The sequence below is a fragment of the Montipora capricornis genome, chromosome 2 (genome assembly GCF_036669925.1).
Source record: "Montipora capricornis isolate CH-2021 chromosome 2, ASM3666992v2, whole genome shotgun sequence".
Taxonomy (NCBI): domain Eukaryota; kingdom Metazoa; phylum Cnidaria; class Anthozoa; order Scleractinia; family Acroporidae; genus Montipora; species Montipora capricornis.
Genome location: NC_090884.1, coordinates 23,250,299 through 23,278,164, shown reverse-complemented (window position 1 = coordinate 23,278,164; position 27,866 = coordinate 23,250,299). Strand labels below are relative to the sequence as shown.

The 27,866-nt window shown below is 38.5% G+C and overlaps 2 protein-coding genes across 2 annotated transcripts in view; one reads left to right on the top strand and one right to left on the bottom strand.

The window, feature by feature from the left end:
• The first annotated feature begins 780 nt into the window (after positions 1–780).
• Positions 781–26,242, top strand: LOC138039133 (uncharacterized). The gene is made up of 29 exons (XM_068885317.1): positions 781–1,069; positions 2,448–2,543; positions 3,907–3,988; positions 4,581–4,638; positions 5,894–5,965; positions 7,104–7,212; positions 8,311–8,370; positions 8,966–9,070; positions 9,158–9,218; positions 10,202–10,255; positions 10,459–10,533; positions 11,827–11,871; positions 12,366–12,412; positions 14,511–14,566; positions 14,680–14,770; positions 15,539–15,656; positions 16,923–17,034; positions 17,207–17,266; positions 17,606–17,636; positions 17,783–17,846; positions 18,828–18,926; positions 19,801–19,881; positions 20,249–20,332; positions 20,734–20,767; positions 21,062–21,121; positions 21,615–22,915; positions 23,691–24,216; positions 25,081–25,134; positions 25,413–26,242. Exons 1-29 carry the CDS (start codon positions 930–932, stop codon positions 25,493–25,495), a joined length of 3,858 nt encoding a protein of 1,285 aa, XP_068741418.1. The 5' UTR covers positions 781–929; the 3' UTR covers positions 25,496–26,242.
• Positions 26,220–27,866, bottom strand: part of LOC138039134 (laminin subunit alpha-1-like) — a 25,197-nt gene continuing 23,550 nt past the window's right edge. The window contains exon 20 of the mRNA XM_068885319.1: positions 26,220–26,573. Within this exon, the coding sequence (XP_068741420.1) occupies positions 26,416–26,573 (158 nt within the window). The 3' untranslated portion in view covers positions 26,220–26,415. The remainder of the gene's footprint in view (positions 26,574–27,866) is intronic.

Here is a 27,866-nt window from a genome sequence, read left to right as displayed (position 1 = left end):
TTCCATGCCAGTCCAATACTGAGAATACAAATAGAGTCTATTGCGTTTTGTACTGCCCAACAGCCCTCTTGAAATTGTTAATTTTTTTACAGGTAAAACAAAGTTAACGATTCCACAAACTTAAAGAAAGACACTCTCATGTATAGTAAACAGCGAATCAGAGAGTATTGACTTCAACGCTCGATATAAGCTTAAGTAACGGTTAGGCTAGGATTCCACTGATTATTCTTCTGGCTTATGAGTTCATACCACCACTTTCAGAGTTCTATTAAAATAACCTTAACAGAATAATCCAAGAGTAAATCATACGCATATGTTCCTGTGTTAAGACAATACGAGATATTAGTATCTGGCAACTAAATCAAAAATCGATACATCTTCCTTTTCTTTCCCAGTCTCCGTATCTTGTTGGTTCTGGCCCTCTTGGTCCACCTTTTTCTCCAGTGAGGGGGTTAACATCATCTGGAAATGGGGCATACGGGTCGTTCTCTCCAAATCCTTCTGCCTCTTGGTCTTTCTCTTGTTCTCCTTGCGTTCCTTTACCTTTTGTTGCATTATTTCCAAACGAACCGTTACTTAAATGGCGAGACGAAAGTGAAGCCAACCATCTCTGAGTTGTTCTCGGATTAAAAAGTAAGCTTTCTGTCCCAAAACATCTGGGAATTATCCGTGTGCTATAAAAGTTGATCAAAAGGAATCGATGACACAAGTTTGTCGCCATCTTGTTTTACGGCTACTAACTCCCAGTCTATCTCGATCATCAATCTTAGAGGAGAGTTGGTGGCCAATTGAATTAAGTTTCGTTTTACGGCGCGAATGGCTCAATTCATTCTCCTATTCGTTGACAATTTGCTATTACTTGTTTGGATATATTTATTATTTTCGATCTTTCTTCTTTATGCTAGCTTGTAACAAATGATTTTAATGTGATGAACTATTCAAGTATGACAAAACCGATAGGTATAATGCCTAATCATTTGGACTTGAGAGAAATCACCTTCACAAACCTCCTTCTGTTGGATTTTAACCCGGTAAAAATGGAGTCTAAATACAGAGTTGTCTTTAATCGGTAAGTTGAATGGTTGACAGTTATCTTGCATTCTAAAGCTAGGGTCTCCCAAAATATCCTTAAACTTGTGTAGAGATTAATCAAGGGAAGCATGACAGATACGTATCGTATATCGGAAAGTTCATGTAATTTATACCTAATTAAATATTTCCAAACAATTTAGAATGACCAAGCTTGTTACTTAACTGAATTTGAACAGAGAAAGTCCAGCTGATCTTTCCAGGAATTCATGTTGTAGGAGGGGGACTGTGGAGACCAGTGTTGGGCTGAAGTTGATCATGCATTATCATGTCATCTGTAACCGTAAAAATGCAACTAAACAAAATGACCACTCTTTTTCTGTGTCCCTGTGGGGCAAGTTGACGTGTAATAGTTCAACAAGATTAGCTTGTTGGCAACAGGATAATCTAGCTCTCATTGGTTGCAACTGAAAAGCTGTAAAAAGCATGAAATATATATATTTTTATATGCTTACTCTGGCTTAAGTTATCAAGCTTCCAGATTAGTTTGTAAGGCTGGTTGTCAAAAAAGAACTCCAGTGGGTCAAATTTCCACAGCTCCCACCAAACCATTTTACATGTTCTATGATTTTCTGAGGTCATGAAGCTGACCTTCTGGGGTCTTTGGCCCAAGACCCCTCTTTTTTGAAACACCCAGGTCAGAGGCTCTGACTGGTATAATGCTCAACCAAATTCAAATGAAGGTCAGAATCAGAGCAGGTCATTTTGCGAAGGACTGAAATATATACATGGTACCAGCTGAAGATGACTATCATTTGAAACACAGAGAAATCATAGTTCACAATAAAGAAACGAAAGGAAGCGAAGCAAAATGAAGGTTGCAAAGGATGCCTGAAAAAATCCAGGCTTGAACATGATTCAACCCCATGAGTGTGGGTTTGCACTGCACTTGCTCTACTAACTGAGCAATCAAAGCCCTTGGGAACTGGTCAATTGCAAGTTCAAGTTTATCCCATATGAAGTGAATGGAATGATATTTTTGCAATAATGAAATTTCATATATTTGAAATGTGGAATAGAATGAAATGAAGGTTGGAAAGATCATCGTAGTTAATTGAGAAACTAAAGCAGTTGCAAAGGAAGCCCAAAAATCCAGCCTTAAATGGGATTGGTGCCATTCATGTGGAATATTGATATTTTTGGATCACCAAACGCTCTAGATTAATGATATATATCCGAACATTTATAATCTTTCTTGTTTATAGCTGTTATTTTCCTGAAGGGTTCAAATTAGCAGTGTTCAAAACTTTAGCTTCTATTTTCCCAATATCTCATTAAACCAAGGAACTCAAAGCAGATGTTATGGTGATCACCTCAGGAGTTGTGATTTGAAAATTTTATCTCCTTTTTTCTTTCAGTGACATGTTTGTACTACCAAACAAGAAGGCCATGGAAGTTGTCATGCACTTCCTGTTTAGCAGGCTTCATCCACAGTTGGCTTATGAGGAGTTTAGGTATGTTCTAGTTAACAGACATGGTGGTCAATAACGTACATTGAAGAGAGTCTCTGATATCAATCAATCAATCCAATTTTGATCTGGGTTTATCCCCGTAAACGGGGGTGGCCGGATTTACCCCATTTTGTCAGCCATCTTTCTAACTCCCACTCTCCATCTCGCTTGATTCATGGCGTCCTTTTTCTCCAAACCAATGCTCTTGCTCTCCTTCTCCACTTGCATCTTCCAGGTCTTCTATAGTCATCCTCGCTTCCTCTTGCCCTTCACTTCGAACTCCAACGCTTTTCTCAGAACATGCCCATCATCCCTCCTCAATACATGCCCGTACAATCTCACTCCATTTGCCTTTGCCATCTGAACCACTGTTACCTTCAATCCCAACATCTCCATCAGGTCCTCTGCCTTCTTTTTCTCCATCAGTTTTGCACCACACATTGCTCTCTCAGTCCTTCTCGAAATTGCTATCTCATTTTCCCTCAGACACCATGACTCACTCCCATATAACATCGCCACTCTTGCACAACTCTGATAAACCATTCCTTTCCCCTTCAGCGAGAACCTTTTTGAGTTCAGCAACATTCCCCGAACTTCACCCAGCCAATTCTTGCTCTTGCTGTCACAGCTGCCTCGCAGCCACCACTTGCATTTACCCTATCCCCCAAATAACAGAAACCTCTCACCGTTTCCACCTCTTCACACACTTCCTCCACCGGTTCCACTAATCCATCAGCTTGCTTCTTGCATCTTCCACACGAAATCTTCCAACCTCGAGGCCACCCTCTTTATTTTTGCTCATCTTCCATGGATCTATTTCCCACATTTCACACACAACACTGAATTTGCCATTACTTGCTTCCCACAAATACCACATGGATCTACCTTACTCACAGGCACTTCATACTTGTTACTGTAATTCTTCTAATCAATCAAAACGATAAGGGCATTGTATCTTTTTATTGACAGAGTATTAATTGAGTAAAGGAAAGGAAATCTCTTGTAATGCTTGTCTACAATTTCATTCAGGAGGTGGTGTTTACACTTGAGGTTGAGAGAAGAGTACAGTTGTTGATTCCAGTCATTCATTAAAATTCGAAACGCTAACCAGCACTTTACGAAATTTTGTTTCAGGATTACGATATTTCGATTAGGTTCTTGAATTTTCGTTTCAGTATGTACAAACTCCAACCGACTGTAAGTTTGTCTAAGGTATTGATGTGCCCATGCCAACTACCAAACATTTATCATTACAGTGTTTGTACATCAATTATTGTAATTTCATGTGTAGTTAAATTAACACACTCTGGTTTTCAATTTTTTTTTCTTCATGTTTTTTTCTTCTTTTTTTTTTCTTGTTTCACAGAGACTGCTGGCCAATACGTGACAAATTTCTTGAGCAACAGTTCAGAAAAGTCTGCTTTAATTGGGTGTCAAGAATTCAAAAGGTAAGAAAACAGTGCCAGATATCAAACCAAGCAAAAAGTAGGTGAAAGCAACAGATACTTATTTTGTACACGTATGACTTGTGCAGGTAACTGGTTATGGGTGACAAACCATATCCAATTCAGTTGCTCTTTGAGAGTCCTGTTTACTGTCTGACCAGTTTGTTCAGACTGAAAGCTGGGCAATTTACATGAAGGTGGTCATTTTAACTGTCTCTTTAGAAAATGTACACATGTACTGTATCGCATTAAAGGAATATACAGTACAATATTGTCGCACATAGTCCAAGAGGGTAGGGTGAAGAGGATTTCAATTTCGGTATGTATGATAAAATTGGCATGTGGAACTCATCACAGGGTTGTACTGTCTGTGACTTGAAATATTCCATTGTCACTTAATTTTTGAGCATGATAAAGAAACCTCCATGCTGCAATTTACTGCATCAAAGTTACAGTCTACCATACTCTCAACAGGGCTTACCCAGAGACCATGTGGTCCTTATTTGTACTGTCTGGGGCCTTTACATGTACATGACTGTTCACTCTCGTTGGATAGGGTTACAATGTAAGAGAAAGAGTTTTTTTAACTCACCAGGAGGACCCAGAAGCAAGGTTTCCAAGAATTGTTCAGTCTCTCTTTCACTCTCCAGGAGGTAAACCACCTGCTCTCATATTTGTGTCGGTTCTAAATAGTATGATCTAGGTACGAATTCTGTGCTACATGGACATATATTGGATTTAATAGTAATTTTGTGAACTTGAGGGAAATAAATAGGAAGCTACATGGTTTAAAAATTTAATGTTATGTTTTGGCAACTAAAACAGTGTTGTCACCTTGCAAACAGTGTTGAATTCTCCGAGTACATGTACATGTATTTAGAAAGAAAGTTTCATGAACCAACCAGATATTTGAACAATAACTGTTTGACTTGTATGCCATTATAGCATACTAGACCTGCCAGTGCCTTGTAGAGATTAGTAGTTACTAAAACAAGGAATGACCGAAAATGAGCTTCAACGGTATCTGAAACAAAATTAATATAGACGTCTTTAAACACTGTAAATTAACTAAAACAGACAAAATGGTAGATGAACAAGTAATTTCTGCACCAATGAAAGCTGTGTTGCTGGGTAAATTCACAATCTTCACGCTATCAACTCTGCACCAATCAAACCTATATACATGTACGTTGCCGGGCAAACTAAAGATTGTTGTGTTGTCACCTCTATGGCAATCATGATGTGTTACTGTGCATAAAATTATTCAAAATTTTTATGCTGTCAGCTTGGCACCAATCACAACTGCATTGTTGGGCACAGTAAAATTAATTTTTTGCATTATCAGCTCTACTCAAAGCAAAACTGCGTTTCTTGGCGAACTCAAAATTGTTGAACTGTCAGCTCTATGCAAATGACAACTGTGTTGAAAGGCAAACAGATTGCTTTCGCTCTGTAATTTCCATGATGGGTGACAAGAAGGCATGGTAATCCCTTTGTTTGTCAGTGTTAGGGGACATGATTTTTATAAATACCTTTCAACAGTAAAATCACACCCTCTCCCAATAAAATAAATTGTTTTTATATGTCTCTCATGGAAAGAGGGCATTTTATTTTTTTTCCCTTTCTTCCTCCCAGGTACATTACATGTAACTTGTTTTTTTGGAACAACAGTTTCTATTTCAGTTGTAATAAGTACATGTATATTTTCCCAGCTGCTGAGTACCTGGAAAGAAAGGTTTCTCTCCATAATATACATGTAGTACTCAGTTATTTGTCACTCATTTACTTATCAACAGTAATGTTCAGCTACATGTATGATTGAGTGCTGAACTTCTAGTTTAAAACAATAACCTCTGTTGTATTTTCAGTTTGTTAGCACTACAGCTGTATATTTCTTTTCAATTACAGGGGATCGTTTCTACACTTTCCTTCATCATTTTTCATTGTATGTTCTTGCAAAGGTTATGCAGCGTGATCATGGTGGGTGTTTTTTATGTGAATCCCCTAGCCCTAATCTTTAAGCTAACCCTGGTGAAATTGGTGCAAACATCAGATACTGTAGTTATGGCTTACAAAACCGTTTTTGCTCAATCTGAGGTGATTGATCCGAGTTGATCCGGTCCAACTTTTGTACCTGCCTTACATGTATACAGTGTAATTATCACTTTTTGGTTGGTTACCCAAAATCTTAACATACACTGTACATGTAGGTGACATGCAAATTAGTTATTTTATTGTTCTTTAATTAAATCCCTTTATAAGTTACATGTATGTTGTGGTTCAAATTTTTCCTTGGTTTAAAAATTTTCAAACCGGTTCAATTTGTCTAACATTCTTTATCATACCTGCAGTAATGAACTGGTTTGAAAGAGTTTGAACGAGGAAAAAATTTGAACCACAACATAATATTGATCACATTTTTAGTGTGTGAAGAATGTAATTTAAATGGATAAAGCCAACTTGTAGAATGGTTTGTAAAGGCTGCACTTCAAGTGGTCATTGTTTTAACCAATGTTAAAAAACAATGCTAACCTTATTGTTCCATTATTTTGGTCACATACATGTAAGTGATCAGCTTTTGTGTTCAATACATACATGTACAATCAAGAATCAACCCTTGTCTTAATTCTCTATGAAGACACTGAATCCTTGACACTTGTTACACACTGACCCCAGTTGTTTAAAGCCTGGATACAATGAAGCTTTAGCCACTATCCAGCGTATAAAAAATATACTCTATGTTAAAGGCTGACCACAGTTTTCATGCACACCTTTACTTAGATGTACTTATAGGCTGGTGCATATTCAAAGTTATGTGGGGAAATACTTGTACTGAAATTTTTGCACAGATGAAGTCTTGGATACTGACTTAACCACTGGGTAATGTTATTTAGCCTCTGAATGACTGGGGCCAGGTGTTGATACTCTAATCAAAAGACACCTTTCATAACCAAGTTCATTTTTAGAGTTAGTCATCATTGATTAGAAACTCCCTGCAATGTTGGAGCTTTCCAACCTAACTATAAGAAAAAATTAGAGAATAAAAAAAGGGTTCTAATTTTGTGAGGGGTTTCAGGTTTTTTTGAACAAACACCTTTATTTATTTTTTTTCTAACAGGCAAAGTAATCATCATTCCAACGTTTCCAACAAAGACTGTTCACAATCATTCCTTCACGCATGTAATGTCAAGGGCACTGGAGGCTCACTACATTGTTTTAAAGCAAAGGTTATTATTAGTAACTTGTGGTGAAAACATGAATTTGACACTGTTTAACCCATTGACCCGAGGGAGTGAGACTTGATGGATTTTGTTCCGTATAACGTCAGACATCTTTACTCTTCAATGGGGGCCGGATTGTTCAGGAGTCAATGGGTTAAACAAGGTTTTATAATCATGGCAACAATATGACTTTAAATAGGTACTAGCTAATAGTTCTAATTGTCCAATTAGAATCAAGTAATTTTGCTGAGTGTATTGCATGTACACCTGTACATGTACATGTATATTAAGGATGGTGCCTACAATTGTTATTGCGCATACGTTCTGCGCATCTCCAGATACTAGGATTTCCTATCACCGATGCTTACTACTACAGGGATATTTTTGCATGGTTTAAAACTACTGTAAAATTGGGGGTAACCATGCATTTTTGAGAGATAATTAAGCTTCAATTTGAGAAAGAATGCCATACATTGCTTTGTATTTTAAAGCTTTTTACAAATATTATTCATGAATTATCTTTGAAAAATGTGTGGTTACCCTCAGTTTTCTTTTTGGATTTAGGAAGCACTGTCCTTAAAGAAGGGATTAATCCAGTGTCACATGAATTTTACATTTTAACTTGAGGGATAGAGTATGCTTTGCTTTCAGAATAGGCCACCATCGAAATATTTAAATTTAGCTTGAAAGAGAGGTTGGAGGAAAAAGACAAAGAAAAGTGGATGCTATGCTAATATCTTCCACATTCATTGCAATTTGTTTGTATTGTTTTTGTCCTCTCTGCCTCGCTATCAAGTTGAATATTGATATTTCGAAAATGGCCTCTTGATGGACTGCATATACGTGTAACCCCCATAAGTACTGTAAGTGACTTATATGATTTTACATGTAGATATTAAATTTTGGTCAAATGGCCAAAATCATTTAAACCATCTGTTAGTGCCTACATGTAACTGCTTCCTTAAACTATCAGAGAGCTACTTTGTTTAGTAGATATGCATACATGTACATGTACAGTGTATTTAGTGACCACGAATAAGTGATGAAATGTGACCTTCATAACCTTTCATTTCACACTAAGCCGTTCTTTTTTGTTACAATTAGATTTCTACAGTTTACACAACATGCTGTACAAGTAGAAAATCAATGGAAAGAATATGCTATGTGAGTCAAAATACTTGAATTTATCTTAATCTGAATGTCATATTTATTATTCTAAAAGGGAAAATATTTTCTTCGTGTACAGTGTACTTGGAAAATTTTCATCTTGCTTTATTCATCATACCCTCCCGGGGCAATGCAAAAAAGGAACAAGGGTACAAGTCCTTGCATCGTAGTGTCATTTCAGTTTCAAAAAAGTGTTTATAAGGAGAATTTTGTCCTTTTGGGTGAGTAACGGATAGGAAGCAAATGAAAACCTAATGGACTTATAGTGAATATTACAGCTTTTAGAATTGGAAGAGTTGATCCATGCCTCACATCAGTACAAGCACTTTCTTTTAGGCTCTGCTAAGACAAAAAGTGATCTCAAGGCAAAGTGATACAGGATGCAAGAAAATTATTTTGTTTGAAACCAAACACAACACAGCCCTGTACATGTATGTGTGTGCTTTATGTACATGTGTGGGCCTATTTTGACATTCACACCCACCCAGAAATAACTAGAAGTCAGTCTTGTACTGATGTTTCCGTACAATGTCAGATATTATTTGAATGTACAACATACTAACAGGACTTTTAACTGGGTGTGTATCTGTAGGGAGTCTACAAAGGAGTATAGAGCTTTGGTGAAACGGAAGCGTGATCTTGAAAGACAAGTCATGGAGTTGAATGGATTAACTGCACCCAGAGGCTCAAATGTTGGGTAATTGCTGTCACTAAGTCGTACTATTCTACAATTTATGTAGTATGCGAATACTGACTATTGCAATTTTCCTGTCTTTTCTTATAGGATAAAAACAGATTACCAAGAGGAAGTGGAAGCTCTCAAAAGGACCCAGCAGCTGCAGCAGGTGAAGTTTCACATTGATCTGAAAGAAAGGTTAACCTGGAACAGTTAACAGGTTGTTTTAGGCTGGTAGTGCTTTACACACAATTGTACTTTTATGTCTCCCTTTATGTGGCTTGTGCTTCTGGCCCTTGCATGGTAACAGCTAGTTTTGAAGTGGCCCACATTATCATCAATGAGTGGGTAACAAAAAACGTAATGATGATGACACTGAACACTGAAAAGTTACATGTATAGAGAATGCTGATATGCTGAAAACCTGAAAAAAACGTCTTTGTCAACAACAAGGAGTCTCCATAAATTGCTATCAAGGGTGAAAACACAGATACATGCAAATGTATGGTCCTCAAAACTGTCAAAAGGTTTGTTCAAGCGTCTAAAATTGGTCTTTCAATCCCTGTGAAGGCTGACGTTTTATACTTACCAATTAACAGCCTGTGGTGGATTATAACACCCGCGTTTGGGGTGAAAGCCTGATTACTCACTCCAAGACTACATTGTTCGTATGCTCTGCCTCCAGAAGTTTGCAGGCAGAATATCAATGTATGCTCCATGGGATAATCAAACTAACAAAAGGATTGCTAATCAGTGGCAGCAAGATTAGTCCAATAAAATTTGCAATAATAATTATTTTGTAATCAAATTGAAATGCAAATTTTCTTTTAATTTTCTCTTCAAATTTCTTAAATAACAATTTTTGTTGTTTTGTATGACCTGTAGGCATCTATAAATTATCAACAACAAAAGTATATCAACATTTTCATCAATATCATTGGCTTGATTATGCATTACATGTAAATCTAAGTTGTGTACATATGCATGTCCATGCTGCTGGAGTTACCATCCAAATGTAACTGTTTTCAGTCCATATACAGAAAGCAGCATCTTTTCTTTCATTTTCTTTTGCAAACTTGCACAGGGCTGCACACTTATTTTTTGTAATTTAATGTGTTTCATCTCTGTTTTCGTTTCTTTCAATCTATAAAGGTCCGCGATTTGTGGTCAGGATTGACAGAGTTCTACTCAATGCAAGGGCCACAGGTACATCAAGATGTATTTATTGTTTATTGTTAACCAATTTTTTGTTCCATTGTTTCAAGTTATAGTATTGAATACAAAGCATTGAAAAGTTATCATCAACTGGTTTTAAAAGTAAGCCGCAACCTCTAGATGTGCACCACTTTTCATGATTCTTTCCAGCAAAGTGCTTTTCTGTAACATAATAGTTTGGTTTGCTTTCACAGAGAAGGATAATAGACTCAGTTCTTCAGGATGAAGCCAATAAATACAAAGTTGATGCTGCAGACATTCAACCAAGGGTAATTACCAGTTTATCTTTGAACAAATATTTATCTAACATTTTCATAGTTACAGCATTGTGCACCATGCCTTTGTTGTTAAATTTTGGTGTTTTTTGGTGGTTAAACTAGCATTGAATGTAATTACATCGAAGGATTTAGTGTAAATGTACATTCAATTTAGTGTCCCTAATTAGTGCTTCAATGCTAGAACGACTAGACACTTAAATAAAGTTCCTTTCCTTTCCTTCCTATGTAGATTATCACAATCGTGCACAGGGTCCAGAGGAGATGTGTTTGTTGTTAGAACATAAAACCAGTCGAAAACCTCTGAAAAAATTGGTTATTTTGATCATGTTACAGTTTTGTTACACATTGTACATGTACATACCACTAACCAAGAGACTGTGCCTTTGTCGCCCTTTGGGGCGTCATGGCCTTCAGTCACCCTGCGGGCTACATGTACATGTACGTGCCATGCACCACCAAGGATATGGTTTGCAGTTATTGATTTCAAAATGGCAAACAACGAAGTGGGTCGTGGGTTCAATTCCCACCCTGGTCAGAGTTTTTCTCTGTCCTTGTGTGGGCCCATTTCCATTAGTAGGGCTAACACTCACATGGTTCACATGGGGTGGAAACTTCACTTCACATTACACTCTAATCAGTTAAGTCTGTTCAAATTATATAAGTGCTACATGGCCAACGTTTGCAAAAACGTAATCCTTCCTTGTACTTTACAATATAATCAAGTACATGTAGTTGATGTTGCAAAAATAGCAATTTATCATACTTTGCTTTACACAATTCTGTGGAATCTCACCTTCAGGCACTAGTTTTCAAACTACAATCAATCATGTGCTATTGAAGCCAAGCAAAAGGAAGCTGATAGTTGAGCCAAAACCACTCTACATGTATGCCATTAAGGTGGTTCATCAAATACTGCATGTGCATTGTATGGTTGATAACGCAAATTATTGTTACTGTTGACGATCCCCAAACTGTTACAATTTACAGGAGGGAATGAAGGTTATACAGAGTAACGGATGTGGAGAAATCAGCCAATAATTTGACAGTGGGTTACTTACTACTTGGCCAGTGACCTTTTTTGAATGTTTACATAAATTATAACAAGGAACATCCATTGAGCACCTTAGGTTCTCATACTAAGAAACTCAATATTGTACTTTTCAAAAAAACTGACAAAAGCAGTTTGGCAGTAAAGGTGAGATTCTGCAAAATTATAAAAATCACAGTAAATTACACTCACTTTTGCAAAAAAAAAAATTACTTGGGAATAACATTCAAATTCAGGTTCCAGACTTGCTATTGAGAGATTGTGAAGAAGAGATTAGAAAGGTGTGTTGATCTCTTTTACATTGTAGTTTGAAGACTGTTAATGGTACTCATGCACTACAATGATTTTGCAAACTCTTTGTGTACTTAAGGCAAGACAAGAGCAGTGAGTTTTTACTGCAAAGGACACTGACTGACAATGGACTTGAATAATTAAAACTTGCTGTTGAGTACATGTAATTGTACTAAATTTGGTGCCCAGAACTCCCAAAATCGCATTTCAGATCTTCCAATTGGTTACTTTTCTCAACTCAGCTGTGTACATGCTCTTCAGATTTTCTAAAATGATGGTCATGTGTATTCAATAATCACTTTTACATGATCATGTGATATGCAGAACCATGCAACTCAAAGTTTAGCTGAATAAATGTCAGCTAGACTTTAATGTAAAAAAATGCATTAATGATCTGGACCTGATTGTTTAGGTTAATCACATTGCTGTAGACTTAAGTGCATTTGCAATTGTATGTACTGGTGGATTTAATTTTGTCTCACAGAGAAATATCCAAGATACTTACATCGGTGGAAAAGTTAATTTGTATAGGTGAGTATGTTTATGTATGCATGTCCTCAACCTGGAGCCAGTGGACACATTTAACTTTCAGAGTTTTTAAATTTTTCATTGATTCACTGTTTTTGTATGTAACGAGGCCTCTTGCATTGCTTTCTATTAAGAGAGCTTGATTTGAGGTGGTATTGTTTTAGGAAGCCTTTCATTCTTCGTCCTGTTCGTTGCTTGTGTTGGAAAGAGAACTTTATTTTGCCTAAAGAAAATAATAATAAAATGTTAATGGTAATTTTTTGGTTGAATGGCACTGGAGGATCTGAAATTGCACCCTCCTGGTCGCCAGTGCGACTAAAAATTGAGTACTGGCAACCAGAATTTCACAACTGGTCGCCAGTGGGTGACCTACCATTAAGTTCAGAGCCGTTTGCCAACAGGTGTCTGACTTTTTATCCTTCCAATTTTTTTGAAGTGAAAATGAAAGGAGTGTTTCTGTTAACTACCTCCATAAGTCGCAAGCTGCCGTATTTTTTCATCATACACTGTAAAACACGTACTGTGGGCGAAAAAACAACGACTCATTAGAGAGATTCAAGGGACTGGTACGAGGAATGTAGCACAGTAACAACATGGCGGCTTGCGTGCGACAGAAGGTGACTGATGTTAACGTGGCTGAAATTTTCAACAAACTAAGTGGCAGATGGATTTCTTTATTACATTCGAGGTCGGATGCATCTTCTCTCCAAAATGTCCGCTTTTCGAAAGCAAAAAAACAATGCTTGACACATACACAAGACCGCGTGGTCGTTGCTTTCTAGTATCCATAAAAAGTTCAAAACATTCATTTCAGGCGAAAATTTTTGGCGACCACAATTTGCCATCTGGCGACTGAAAATGTTTATTTAGTCGCCAGTTGGCGCCCATATAAGAAAGCTAATTTCTGACCCTGTATTGAACCTTGCTACTACTACTGCTCCTATTGCCACTACCAATGCTACTGCTACTGCTGCTGCTGCTGCTGCTGCTGCTATTACTACTAGTAACTACAGCTGTAACTACTACGGCTACTGCGACAGCTGCTCCTACTACTACTACTACTACTACTACTACTACTACTACTACTACTGCTGCTGCTGTTAATGCTATGGCTCCTGCTCTTGCTCCTATCTTCTACACATTTTTCTAGTCCATTTTAGGGCAATTGTCAAGTTGTTATATAATACGGCTGTATCCCAGTTTATTGGATTGTTTCAGAGCTATTATGTATAGCTTTTGTAAATATGAGCTTTTGTAAACCAGTTTAAGTGCTTTCCACCTTTTAATAAAGTAACTGCAAAACTCTGGTTTTGGCTCTAAGTTCCATCCCACTAGCACCTCTGCAAAGGGGTTGGTGGACAATAACTGTTGGCGGACAGTTGGTTAACTGGTAACCAACTGTCTGTGGTTAGTATATTACCTATTTTAGGATGATTGTGGTACATTACAACACATGTTATCTTACGTTGGTCTATATAGTAGCGTTTTTAAAGATTAAAAAAATGTTGTGTTTATCCATGGCACCATTTAGAGTTTGATCTGCATATAGCTCCTTGCAGTAAATAGTTCTACTGTAATTTGGATTTTGAAGCATCTAAGGCATGGCATGTTCTGGTTCCTGTTGCTTATCTGATGACTAACTTTATTGGTATTTCATCTAGTTTCACTCTATCAATACCATTTGCCCTCAGATTTGAAAGACCTTGACCTAATGCAAGCATACAACTGACTGCTTTCTGATCTTGAAATCCAGCAAACCTACTCTTTGCTATCTTTTTTGTCTAGTTCATAGATTTTATCTGCATGTCTAAGAAGGAAGGCCATGCCAATAATATTCACAAGGAATTTTAAAAATAGTGGTAGTAATCTACCCATAACAAAACTGGCTCTGCTTCTCTCTTGCAAATCAAGATGCACAAGAATCTTTATTGATTCATCATTACATTGTCAAGTCACTTGCAAAGAAGCATGTTATTTATTTACGCAAACACAACACTGTCTGTGTTGTAAGAGCTCTCTGGAGTACCCAGTATTTGACATTCAAATTTCCCCCAAAGTAACAATAACAATAGATTATATTTTTTTCTTATCCTTTACACAGTCTTCTTCAACTTTGGAACCTGTCACTGAGTAAGATCAAAGATCAGATCTGCCAAGGTTTGCAACCTTGTTGATGATAATTATTGTACAAAACGAATTTCAAACTTAATGCAAATTTTTTTCTTAGATGTATTGAGACTGGACTGTTTCTGGATCTTGTTTTTCCTCAGATCCTCTTCCCAGTTTTCATGATCAATCTGCTCCAGTGAAGTCAGCAATCCACACTCATCATGCTCATCTGACCAACACTATAGCCCTGAGGTACATTGTACATGTTGTATAACTTACGTTGAAGTGTTCAACACAATTTACTGTAACTTTTAGCCATTAACAGCGGCATCACTAAAAGGAGGTTGGGTTGCTGTAAGATCCAGGAGATTACTCCCATGGCTGGCAAACCATAACCCTGACAACCATTTATAATAAATAATCAATTGATTTTACAGCAGTCCTTAATCTTGGACACAAAAGTATTTAACCACAATACATGTTTGTACTGCTGGTGCAAGCACAGTCACGGTTGCTTATAGTGCATGTTTGGAAAATGATCTCGCTTTTTTCCACTGCAAGAAGAAAAGACTAAATACTATATTTTCGAAAGCGAAATTTAATACGGGATGATTAAAGTTTTTTTGGAAGTGATTACATAGCCGCGGCAAGTCTTTTATGGAATGCCTTTCTCTGATTCCTCCGATCCATATCATGCTTCAGTTTAAAGGCTAGAGCAACATCTTTATGCTGGCAATCAATCTGCATGTATTGTAGTTTTTATCTGGAGGAAGATTACCGGTACATTCAGCTTCCTTAATAAGGGCAAGGCTATGTTCTTCAATCCTTTAAACGAAAGAAAGATAATGATATTGGTTATGGAGAGCTTTAACACGTTTTAGAAGACTTTTCTGGCACCGTAATCTGTTCTGGCTTTCCTGCAAAAACTTAAAAATTACTTATTGAGCGGTTAGTGTACTTCCAATTGTATCTGAAATTTTCATTGATGTAGTATTATTCTTATCCATTTTATTGATTTAGGGAAGCAATTGAGAGAACAATGCCAGCCATGAAAGAAACTGTGAACAAAATGAAGTCGCATTCTTACAAGACCGTTCAACAGCAAAGAAGCAGACTTGCTGAGGTTCCTATTTTGTTTGTGAGTAAAAATTATTTCACTTACCTTTCAACAGCTTTTAGGACTGTCTACATTCAGTGTAATGCAAGATTTCATGATGTGAACTGTCCTCTGGCCAACTGCTGTTTCTGTCAGGACAGCAGGGCGTGGGCATACATGTAATTATGGTACTCGCATCTCTTTTAACCAACAAGATGTGGTGAATACTGAAGCAGATAAAGCATTGCACTGCTATTTTTGTTTCGGATCTCCCATCTTGCCTAATAGAAGCCTGTATAAAAGCCATTTTGTAGAGGTCACAAACGAAGAAATTAATTGTTTTAAAGAAACAACTTTTTTTTTTCATGATCACCTAGGAAATCATGCTAGAACAATTTTTCATGCACGTAAGGCTCGGTGAATATCGGTGAATAAAAAACCTTGACTTCGTCTCTATTTTTATTCACCGATATTCACCGTGCATACTTTCAATCACCTATGTAATTATACTAATTGTTAATATTAGTCGATGTTTTAACATATAATATGCGCGGATATTTTGTGAGTTGCGTAGTATTTTCCCGAGCCCCGCAGGGGCTCTTTTAAAAAAGATGAATCATCTGTCCTTCAGGGCGCGTGCGAACGATGGAAACAGCACAAAAAGCCAGCAAAATGTACTTTATTTGATTGGATAAACGAAATGACGAGTGACAAACAATGACAAGCGAAATTCTCAGGCTTTGCATCGTGTTGGAAACGATTCTTTCATTGAAAAACTCTCGTTCCGTCCGTATTTGCTGTCCTAAACCGGTCAAACCGGGACACTATAGTGTATTACCGTCTCATATTTTGCGCGTGCTCTTGACCAAATATGGTAAATGGCGTAATGGAATAAATATGAGATGATAGATAGCCAACGAGGCGCGTAGCGCCTCGTTGGCTATAATCATCTCAAATCCAACAAGCGCGAGTGGAATAATTGTTTTATTAAAAACGCCCCCAAAATGTAGAAAACTAAGCTACAATAAAAATAAAAAGGCCCAAAAAATCACGCATATGCTTGCCGTGTTTGTAGATCATGGTATAATGGCTCATAACCCATGGTGGCTTAGCCAATCAAAACTCTCGAATTGCATTATCCAATGATCCAGTTTTTAATAAATTCTGATATATATATTCTGCAATTTACACCAAAGATGACTTCTCCTCAGGTTGTCAAAACACCTGTCTTTGTTATCAAGGACTACTCTTTCCTAAAGGATCTTACACTATCAAGTTATGTGAGTTAGGTTCTTTTCCGTTTGATAGAAACTTGGTCTTGTACCCCCATCTCCTCCTGTATCGTTTGCTGCAGCTGACACACCCGCTGCTGAGAGATTATCATCCTTTAACAAGTCTCTGAAAATGTCGCCAGATGCAGGTAAAGTCTAGCACATGATAACATAATCCTGTCTGAAAACAAAGGCTCTGATGCTTATTGCCTCAGAAAAAAAAAAGAGAAAAAACAACATAAAGGTTTTTGGAGTGAAACGACACTTTTGTGTCATAAGCCCACTGTGCACTTAAATTAATTCAGGTTTTTGCTTGTTTAGTATCCACCCCAGACGTCATTCAAGGTTGGACCAAATCTGCCAGAATAAAGAAGTTACATGGTAATGGTGACCTTTGTGAATCACATTTTGTAACTTTTAGAGTATTTGGGGCAATTGGACAAGTTGCAGTCCAGCTAAAGATATTAGAGTTCCAAGCACATGGGAAATTTTGGATGGATCTTTCAATAAGCGGCAATGTTGGGTGTTTGGTTTGGAACACCAATAATTATTGCAGTATACCGGAGTTTCATTTCCTTGTATTCTAGGTAGTGTCAAGCATATCTATAGCCGCTTAACCTGTTATTTTGTTGGATAAGCTCATGCATAAAGCAGAAAGTGCTCTAGCGGTATATCGATGTCCCTAACGTTGCTTCTTGGTATTGTTCTTCAATTTTTCAGACCAAGAAGAAACTTCTGCAAACCATGCTAAGTATGTGTTGATTCAATTTGACTCTACCAGCATTTTGATATTTTCTAATACATTAAATCGAACTGAAATGTTGTTTGCAAGGACTGTGTCGGTGAACAAGTAGTGCAAGACATTCGATTTACAGGATGTACTCCTTCTGTTTTCAGGCCTGTGCATAAAATGCTTGAGCCCTCAAGACTTCCGCTACCAAAGCCACAAGTAGCTAAACAAGTACATGTTTGTATTTTGTGTGTTTTGTCATGTCATGCTCCTCAAACGTTTGACGCACATGATTCCAATTTGCCCTTCACCAGCGACAGTTCATAATTATAGATCGTTTTCACTGTCACGCAACAAAAAAAAAATAAAATCGAAACCGTTGTGCACCAATATGGCGGCCAGAAATCAACACGAACATCTGGAATTCACTTAGCGATGAAAACGCTTACTTTTCACTCATGAGATAAAATACATGTGTATGAACACATCTACTAATGTACTTGAAACGCTCAGACTGCTGAGATTCATAGGCATAGACATTTTTTCAACCAAATAACTTTGCAGCATGGTGTCATGGGTGACCCGAAAACACTCACCCCCGGTCCATGGACTACCCCCAAAATACTATTTCAAGTGAGTACTATTGGTCGTAAGCAGCGTCACAATTAGAGCTAAGCCAATAATTGTTGCACCAGTTTCACTTCACTTGCATGATGTAATCGGCCATCACAACAACTATTGAGAGCTAACCTTTTTAAAATGGGTGCTTATACTTAAATACTGTTGACCAACGCTGTTTAAAATGGATGTTTAGGCTTAGCAGTAATTGTGACACTGCTTACAACCAATAGTACTCACTTGAAATAGTATTTTTGTGGTAGTCCGTTTGGGCAGTCCGTGGACCAGGGGTAAGTGTTTTCGGGTCACCCTGGTGTTACGCAAGGTGACAATTAGGAAATTCAAAATGCTGTATTTCCGAAACGAAAGACGTCATGGAACTGGACACTTGAAGAAAGATTTATTTCTAGGTCACCTTCAACCTCCTGGAGATAAAAGTTCAAAACACCTTAATGACATCACCGAATTCCTCGAAATTCTTTGTCCGCGATCGATGTGATGAAATGACTGAACCAACTGGAAGAATTCGCTTTAGACTGCTCAGCATTTCATCATTACCTTGTTGAGAAAACTTTCTAATTTTTACATTTCCAGTCTCGTGATAGTGCGCTTATAGCTTCCAAGTCAACTCAAAAGAAGAATAAGAAGAAGCCCCCTGCGCAGAGACACGCTGAGGAGAGCATACCTTATCCGGTCTGTGTTTTACATTAATATGTCATCGCAATCAAGGACTCTCTTTACGTAAAGAATGTGTCAGTAGTAACCTTCCAATCTGTCCAGATTCTTGGCAATAAAAACCATCTTGAAATGTTTTCAAACTGCCGTAAAGTCAAATAAAAAAACCACATTTGCCCCTTAAAAAGTATAAGGGATCGACGAAATGTCTCCAATAGGATTCATCATTGTATTCGGGAAATTTAAAAAAAAACATTCAGGATTAACGTACTTTGAGAAAAATTGACTTTTAAAGAAAATATCAATATAAACCTGGGTACACAATCTTTGTGCCTTCATCTGTAGCACACCCCATTTCGACTTGGAATTAACACTACCAAAAACGCTGGTTAGCGCTAACCATGGTTCGAGCAACCCGGGCAAGGTCGTTGAGGCGGTTTTGTCAATATTCTGTAATTTGTTATTTTTCTAGATATAATCGATTAGCTGTGACAGATTTTAACAAATTTTTGGTATTTGATAGGAACTTTACGTGGTTAGAACTGGGCCAATTTTCAAACAAAAAAAATTCCGAAGAGAACGCGAGAAAATTAGCACTTAATTTTACAGCTTTGGTCACGCTGACGTCACAAAAATCAGAAAAACACGCGCGATTCATGCTTTACGCACCATACTAAGCCATACTAATCCCCAGCTTGCGCGCGGCCCTAAAACTCTTGGGAGCCTCCTTAAATAAAGCTGCCATTATGTTTAATGTTCCTTTTTAGGCCAGAAATCACTGTTCTAATGGAAATTCATTACCCGGAGGAACGAAAGTAGAGGCCTAATGTGAGTCACTTTACGTTTTAGTACATTGGAAAATTTCTTGATATTTTGATTTTTCTTTTGACAGCATTATGTTTCCCCGAGAACACAAGGAGGAAGGAATGAACCACTTAAAGTTCTTAAACCACAAGCACTTTTAGCAGAACAGGTAACTAGTGATGGCGCCTGTAACCAAAATTAAATGTGGCACAAATGTGAGCTCTTGGAGAATCCAACTTGAAAATTGGTGCATGCTTCAGCGTGCACCTGCGGCGGGCGAAACGCTTGGATTGCATAAAAAAAGCCCGGTATATAGTGAGGCAAAACACCGCTTGCAACTCTTCCTTCTTGAATGCCCTAGCAACTTCGAAAGTACTTCCTATCTCGAAGTACACAGCTAAAAGCGGTAATGGTGTGAGAGGTGTGTCAAAAGATATCGTTTCTTAGACTGTCGTTGAATATTTATTTCAAAGTTTGTCAGTCTTGGTTGATCTAACAAAGTTCTTGCATATCGTCCTGTTACATTCTTTTCACAGATAGCCGACGCTGTCGCCAAGGAAGATTCGACCTCCAGTTCATTGTCATCGTCAAATGCGTCATCTAGAGCCAGTACTCCCAAAGTAAGATCTCATTTTCTGATAACTGAGATTATTTTGCTCTCTCGACAGTTGTTTCTTGTTGTCGACGCAGAAGTCGATCAATCTTTTCTGCAAATCCCACTCTGTTGAAAATGTACTTTAGGATGCAAGAAGGCATAGTCGAGCTTGTCTTCAGGTTATCGTTTGCCTTGTTCCATGTCAGTGCTTTCTTTTGTTCGTGCAACATGCTTCACGCAAAACGCTTTTTTCTGCCTCGCTCCTTTGGTCCTTCTGTGTCCATTTTGTCTCGCTCCAACGGACGGGAAGAAAAAGGAAATCAAGGAAGAAGGTTGCCCATCTTTTGGTTTGTGAGTAGTTATAATTTTACCGGTGGACATTTCTTGAGAGCAGCATTGACTTAGTGTTCAATTGCCTTTTTTCAGCCCCAAGCATTGGTGGATCCTGTTGGTGCATTAGGTAAGGCAAGTTTATCTGATGCAGGAAAGTCCTTAAAAAAACTGACTCTGCCCTCTTGAACTAAAATCTTTTGGGGAGGGACCACGTTGAATTTAACAATCTGACTTTCAAGATGTCATGTTTGTAAAGAACTTTGAAATCGATTAAAGAAGGAAATGTTGATTTTACCTGTAGGGTTTCACAAAACTGGGGAAGTGTGTTTGATAGTACCCTCTCTGCTGTTCAGCAGTTATTTATTCTGGCAATAATGCTTCCTTTGAAAATGAAATGTACAAACTTTTTGTGAAATGTTAGGGCAAGATGCTTTTCAGTCTCGAGATTTGATTCCAAGGACTCCGTCAAAAGCTCGTTATGGTAAGGGACATTTTCCACTTTATCCCTAGAGAGAAAACACTTCCTTGAATGAGAAGTTTAACAGTTTTGCTCATAGTCAAATGGCCTTCGAGAAAAGTCGCCTTTTTTGATTATGTTTTACTCACCTTGAAAATAGCATTCAAAACAAAGCTAGCAAAAGTGGGTGAAATACCTCTTGGATCCATAGTTACCTTTCCCTCAAGCTCCGAACGTTTCGGGTGCCTCTGAGATTACATGTACCCTCGGCACCATTAAAAAGTAGACGTTAAGGCATTACACTGCAGTCATTTGCTTTTGCTTTTTTTTAAAGACATATCTTAATTACCAGCTTTTTAGAATGTTAGGGAATTGTAATTGACAAATGGCTTTTGGATGCAAACTGTTTCTGCGATGTTCGAAAAACAGGCCCTAACCCAAAGCAAACCTGTTTACAATTTTGCCATTATTTTTTGTTTTGTTTTATGTCTTGCTGTGAATTGGCGCGGGGAAACAGATCTAACCCAGGCTAGGACTGAACAAAAACCTGGTCACCTACTGGAAACAATTTTGGACGAATCCACGGTAACCACAACTCCTAGTTCAGTGCAAGAAAAGCCTCCAACAGAGCGTTCGCCTCAGGCAAATCTTAGCTGGTCTGATATCATCTGTAGACCAAGGTTACCTAGTACCTCGCAGAATAAGGAGTTGCTTTCTGCGCAAGATCCACCATCAGTACCAGTGGACGCAGTTGGAAGCCACTTTGATATTCATAACATCCCGGATGGTCAATACAGAAACTCTGTCTCTTTCCATCACTTATCAAATGGGACAACACCGGGAACAGTGAAAAAATATCTGTTTGAGGGTTCTTTCGAACAAGGCGACAGTTTGCGGCAACAGCCGCAAACTATTTCCTCTCATATGTTCCCACCAAGAACACCAAAGGCAGCTAGTGTTCCTCTGGTCACGGGGTCGTCACCACAACTTGATTTTTGGCTTCTCCCTCAGAGCAGTAATTTAAACCTCTCTGGACATAAAGATACACCAACCTCAGTTGGAATAGAGCGCCATGACGCAACATCTTTGAATGGCAACTCGCCTTTCAGTGGCCTCAGATTTCATGGAGGGATAAGTGCACAGTTTACAGGTCAAGGAGAAAAACCTACTCCAGAGGGAAGAGCGGGCGATGTCGAGCCAGTTCATTTAGAAAGTGGTAGTACATTGTACCCTACGGGTATTCCATGTGCAAATCCTCCAAACACAAGGGAGTCGGCTGAGAGGCTGAACGCGATCCAACAACCATGGATACAACGTGACCGTTGGGGATTGCATCAGAATTCATCCGCTAACCGTTCTGCAACCAAAAATTCTTTAAACCCAGTCGACCCTGCACTCACTGGAGGAAGCCCTTTGTTGCATCTTCATGTGACGGATGCAACGGACGTAACTGCCTCAGGCAAGAATCCTTTTGCCTCTTCCACCGAGGCGTCCTATGGTGAAGGTTTACATGTTCTAGATGGTACTTCGTCAGGTCTTCCTGAAACATTCTTGACTCCTGCAACTCATCCCACCCCCAACCATTCATTAGTTTCAAAACAAAGTGCGTTTGAAAATGCTTCATCCTCTTCGTATGACGTTGACACTTCCGCGCTCATCGAGAGACTCAACAAGATCAAGCTAAGGCAACAGTCAATTTCTTCACCTCATGACAAATTGTCAAGGTCTTTTGAGGCCTCAGAAGCAGCTACGGCTTCGGACACCTCACTTTTGGCCAGCAGATTGGATCAAATAAAGCAGGCTCGGAACAGCCAACAGGTAACCAAATGCGCCTTCCTTCCTTCCTTCCTTGTTGTCGCAGAGTTTTTACCAAGCATCTGAAACCTTTGACTGGCTGAGCAAAGAGCGACCATCATGGGCCAAATCCACTAACTCAACTCAAATCAAATCCAAATCTCCCGGGGTTAAGATTCTTTGTGTATTGTATTTGCATTATAGTGTAGCATTCACATTTAAATGATATGGAAATACCTGGAACAAAGCGTTTTATTCCCAAAGGGTTTGAATTGGGTACAACATTGAGTTAGCCGGGTAGGTCTATTAGATCAATTTGCAGTTGGTCCCGACTTAAAACGCTTTTCATTTGACGGAACTGATCGGCCAGATCGGGCATTTGGAAGGATTAACTCTACAACGCCTTCAAATTAACACACTTGGACGATAGTATAATCATACTCCTCCAGAACTATGCGAGGGATTGTCATGCAAGTGTTCCTTTAAATTGTCGCATTTTCTTTGCAAACTGAAGGGTCTGGGCGGCCAGTTCTGGCAAAAGGAAAGCGCTCTTAGTGACCCTAGTGCAATTTACCCTCTAAAATCATATTTTCCTTGGCCGACAACCAACTTCACATTAAAGCTTGCGACCCCGTCTTATGGGCGGGCGTCTTAGCAGTGTCCCAAATTAATGCTCAAGCAAATTGATCTTAAGCATACACTGTAATACTGAGCTCATAAGGAAAGCCCCTTCATCATATCCGATCTAGCAGTTTTCGTCTTTAACATTATATATATATATACTTTTGTCCAATCTAAGGTCACTCCAGGAGCAAACGTCGATGGAGAGCTAAACACCAGTCGAGCTAGTGAGCCAGCTCTTCTCACACCGCTAACTCCAAGTAGTAGGAATACACCTTCAGAAGATGGCTCCAAGAATGAATCAGTAACTTTCTCATTTAGTTCTCCACCAGAGGTAACGAGTCTTCCAGAGTCGCCATCGTCACCTTTAGAAAGAAATTTTTTCTTGCAGTCACCGTTTAAAGACGGGGAAGTTTATACGGCCTCTTTGCAGAAAACACCCCCGTCACCTTTAATAGACACAAACGTGAATCTAAAGCTCGTTGAAGGCCTAAAGTGGGAGGAAACTACGCCAAATCTTCCACAGCGACTTGTATCTAAAACGGGTCCAACCTCGGGAGAAAAGAGCTCCACTGTACGATCAATTAACGGTGGGTTTCGTAGTCCTGTACTTGACATCACACCATCTTCACCCCCAAAGCAAGCCTACTGGAGTAGTGGATCAAATTACTCTCCTGTGATAATTGGTGGCGTTGGTGAACAAGGTGGGTGGCCGTTCTAGATCAAAGACTACAGGGGCTTGTTTGGGACATATTTTGTGTTTGCGCAACCAGGAAAATGGAATCCTCGTGCTCGAAAAAGTTAAACATTGGGTGGCATAAGTTTCATTAAAAGTGCATGGAGTGTCTGCAACATATGTCTGATATTGAAAAAAAAATTGACAAGTATGATTCCCCCCTAGCGTCACCATAAGGAAACCGGGTACTTTTGTTTTCTGTAAGCATTTCTGGTCAACGCAAGCTTCCAGAGACCATTATTCTTTAAATTTGGGACTGACAAGGAAAAGGTATGCAAGGTTTTTCAAAGTACAAAAATTTGGGGTGTCTAGAGTAATACTCACCCACCTGCAACAACGGTTACTTCTTTTTAAACACGTATTCCAGGGGGAATCTCAGACTCTAAATTTCCGGTTTTTAACTGCATTATTCTATTTGCTAAAACTTGGCACAATTGTTACTTTTTTAGAATGCCAAGGGTAAAGACTAGGCATGCCTCTTAAAGGGAACCTCCAATTCTACCGAAGAGTAATTTTAAAGCAGAGGAAATAAGCAAGTTTGTTTGAAATATGAAAAAGACAGAACAACAGGGTACCAGAAACATGTCTCTGTTATTCAAGAAGGCGGAGCCAGGGAAATTTGGAAACAAAAGAAAGCCATTTTGGATACAAACGGGTTTAGAAAAAGAAATCTGGCAAAATTTAATTGTCCACATTATTTCACTTCGTTTCAAGCTACTTCCTCTTTTGTTGGAGTGGCAGTTTCCTTGAACAGAACCTGGTGGGTCGAAAATATGTGATCTACCTTCACATTTGTCTTCTGTCGTCACAAAACATTTTCTTTTCGTCTTAGTTGAACAAGGCGGATTACCGATTGTCGATCTCACGTCTCCGTATTCATATGGAGGTAGGTAGAAATTATCTATTTCAGTTGTATTTTCGACTTGATTAACCTGTTTTCTTTTTTAAGTCAGCCTACTTGTTCTCACGCGAGAGGAAGAATTCATTCAAGTTTAGCCGTATATGCCAACAAGGCTTCGTAGGCTCGTTTGTATAAGGATTAGATGACACGTAACCGCGGATTCATGCCTGCATGATCTTCGTTATTTTCCCATTACAAGTCAGTTGCAAGTGAAACGAAGAAGTGTCGAAGTAAGTTATCTAACGTTTTCTTTTTCCGCGTAGGATATTCGCCGAGTGATCCGCGGTCTTTGCGGCAAGATGTACTTCAGCCGCCTCTGGTTGGCCAGTTAATCAACCTCGAGTAATCTCAAAGTACACCATTCGTTTTTGTATTTATCCAAAAGTAATACTTTAGTAGCACCCAGAAGGCGCTACCATAAGATGTCGTTTTTCTCCCTTCACCCTTACGGAGAAGAAAAATTGCACAAGATCCCGGAAAGGCAACGACCTTCTAAGGTTTAATATAAATAGGTTCTTCATAAAGGTGATACCTTTTGCTCGTACGTAAAACTTGCATTGTTTTTATTTGTACCCTAAAGTAATAATCATGCAAAGTGTAACTGAAATTGCGGCCAGCCGGAAAAAAACGTCTAAGAAAAGAAGCTGTGTGTTGTAAAAAAAATGACTACAATCCTCATCAGTATATTTTTATTAATGCTCTTAGAAAGATAACAAATTAAAGCAGTGGGATGAACATACAGTCTACTTTTACTTTTTTGTCACATTATAGGAATATAATATTATTCCAACACACCCCAAAAAATTCCTCTTAAAAATGAAATTATACGTCCTGCAGTAGATTTCAGTAAATGGGCTACTCGTGAGTTCCATGGTATTCTTTCATAAACCGTCATTTTTTGCGTTGTGTTTGTATTGTTTGATTTCCCTCGGTTACGTATCGTTGGAATTTAAAGAGCTATCAAAGACTAAAGAAAACTAAAAAGATGGTCGCACTGATCAATTTCGAACCCTAATATCATAATGCTTTCCAGTCACGCGTCGTCCCTCATGTCTCTCTCTACCCAATGAAATAAACAGGAAGTTGATGAAAAGTGTTTTGCAGTTGGTTTTGCTATCTGAAGATACAGCATCCCATTCCCAGCGAAATGTTTCAGCCACTCATTAAATCTGAGCGGTGCTTGCGGCGGAAGAGAAGAGATGTCTTCAACGCAACTGTTGTCCGTTCAGAACAATTTTAAATTGCCACCACCGTGTCAGGTGGCCCTTATTGATTTCTTTCACTGCTGCTTAGAGGGCAAGCAGTAATAACATGCAATGATTCAATTGCGCTTGCGAAGTGAAGAGGATGGCCATCCAAGGTGAATGACTTGAGGCAGCCTTTCAGTCCTGTAGAGTCTTCTTGAGGTTCTAACGTATTGTAAGCTGAAAACAATGGAAAATTCTCAAAAAAAAAATGTGTTGCAAGAAATGCAAGTCTTCTGTCAATAGACCTTTTCACGTTAAGTTTTTCTTATTTTCATTACAATATAATCTAGCATGTATGTGAGGCAATTTCTGGCTATTTTGTACTTTAACCCGAAATTGCCTCGCATCCACATTAGATTACATTGTAATGCAAATGAGAAAAAACTAACCGTGAAAAGGGCTATTGGCCGAAGTGGAAAATACCATAATACTTTTTGTTTGTTCCCCCCCCCCCCCCCCCAAATTTTGAATAAGTATTGTTTCGGTTTTCACTTGGGTTCATTGTTAAGTCCCAAGAGAAACTGGAAACAATGCTTATCCAAATTAGTGACTTACAGTCATGATAGGTCAGGCGTATCTTCATGCATCCAGTATTAGTTCATCGTTTAACATGTGAATCATTTTAAAAAGGAGTGCATAAATGTTGTTGGTAGAACTCGGTAGGGTTACTTCAAAATGTAAAACGGCAGCAAAACAACAACTTGTTTACAGAAGGTAAGTATGCACCCTTAACCAAAGGAAATTATTCTGTTTTAGGTATCTTCACTGACAGTTTAGTTTGTCTCTGCATTGTTGAAGAACATATAATAGATTTCGGCATTGCTCATTGCGAGAGATACTGCAGTTTGCTCGTTACCATGCAGGAAACATCTTTTATTTTGCGAGGGAAAACGCAATTTAAAAGACGGTTTTTTGCTCTCGTTCTCGTGTTTATTTTTGTGGATCGATACCTTCTTCGAGCGTATAAAGCCGGTTACTAACGAGCAAGTTTTCATTGACAAGTGTACTTGTTTAAAAGCCGGACTGGTTATATAAATAATGGTAATTGAACTGAGCGTTGTGATTTCAAAATCGAACGAGCGCGCAGCGCGAATTCGAATTGAAATCACAAGTATGATTTCAGACCAAAATTGCACGGCACGAAGTTCAATAAGCTTTTCGATTGATGTTAAGATTCAGCTTGAAAGAGAGGACAAAGACAAAGAGCGCTTATCATTTGAATGGAATTTTCGGTAATTCCGGGGAGAATTCAAATGGAACAGTTCATCCCGGTGGAATGTTTTCGGAAAAAAGGTAATACCTTTCGAGGTATTCCCTTTTTCTCGCTTTGACCGGAATTCCCAGAAATTTCTGTACCATTTGTCCAAACTTACAAGTGCCAGAGAAAATAGACCGTTTCATGTGTTTTTCAACCGGAACAACCCGTTTTTCTGGCAAATGATACAGCACATTCCCATTTTCTTTTTCTCA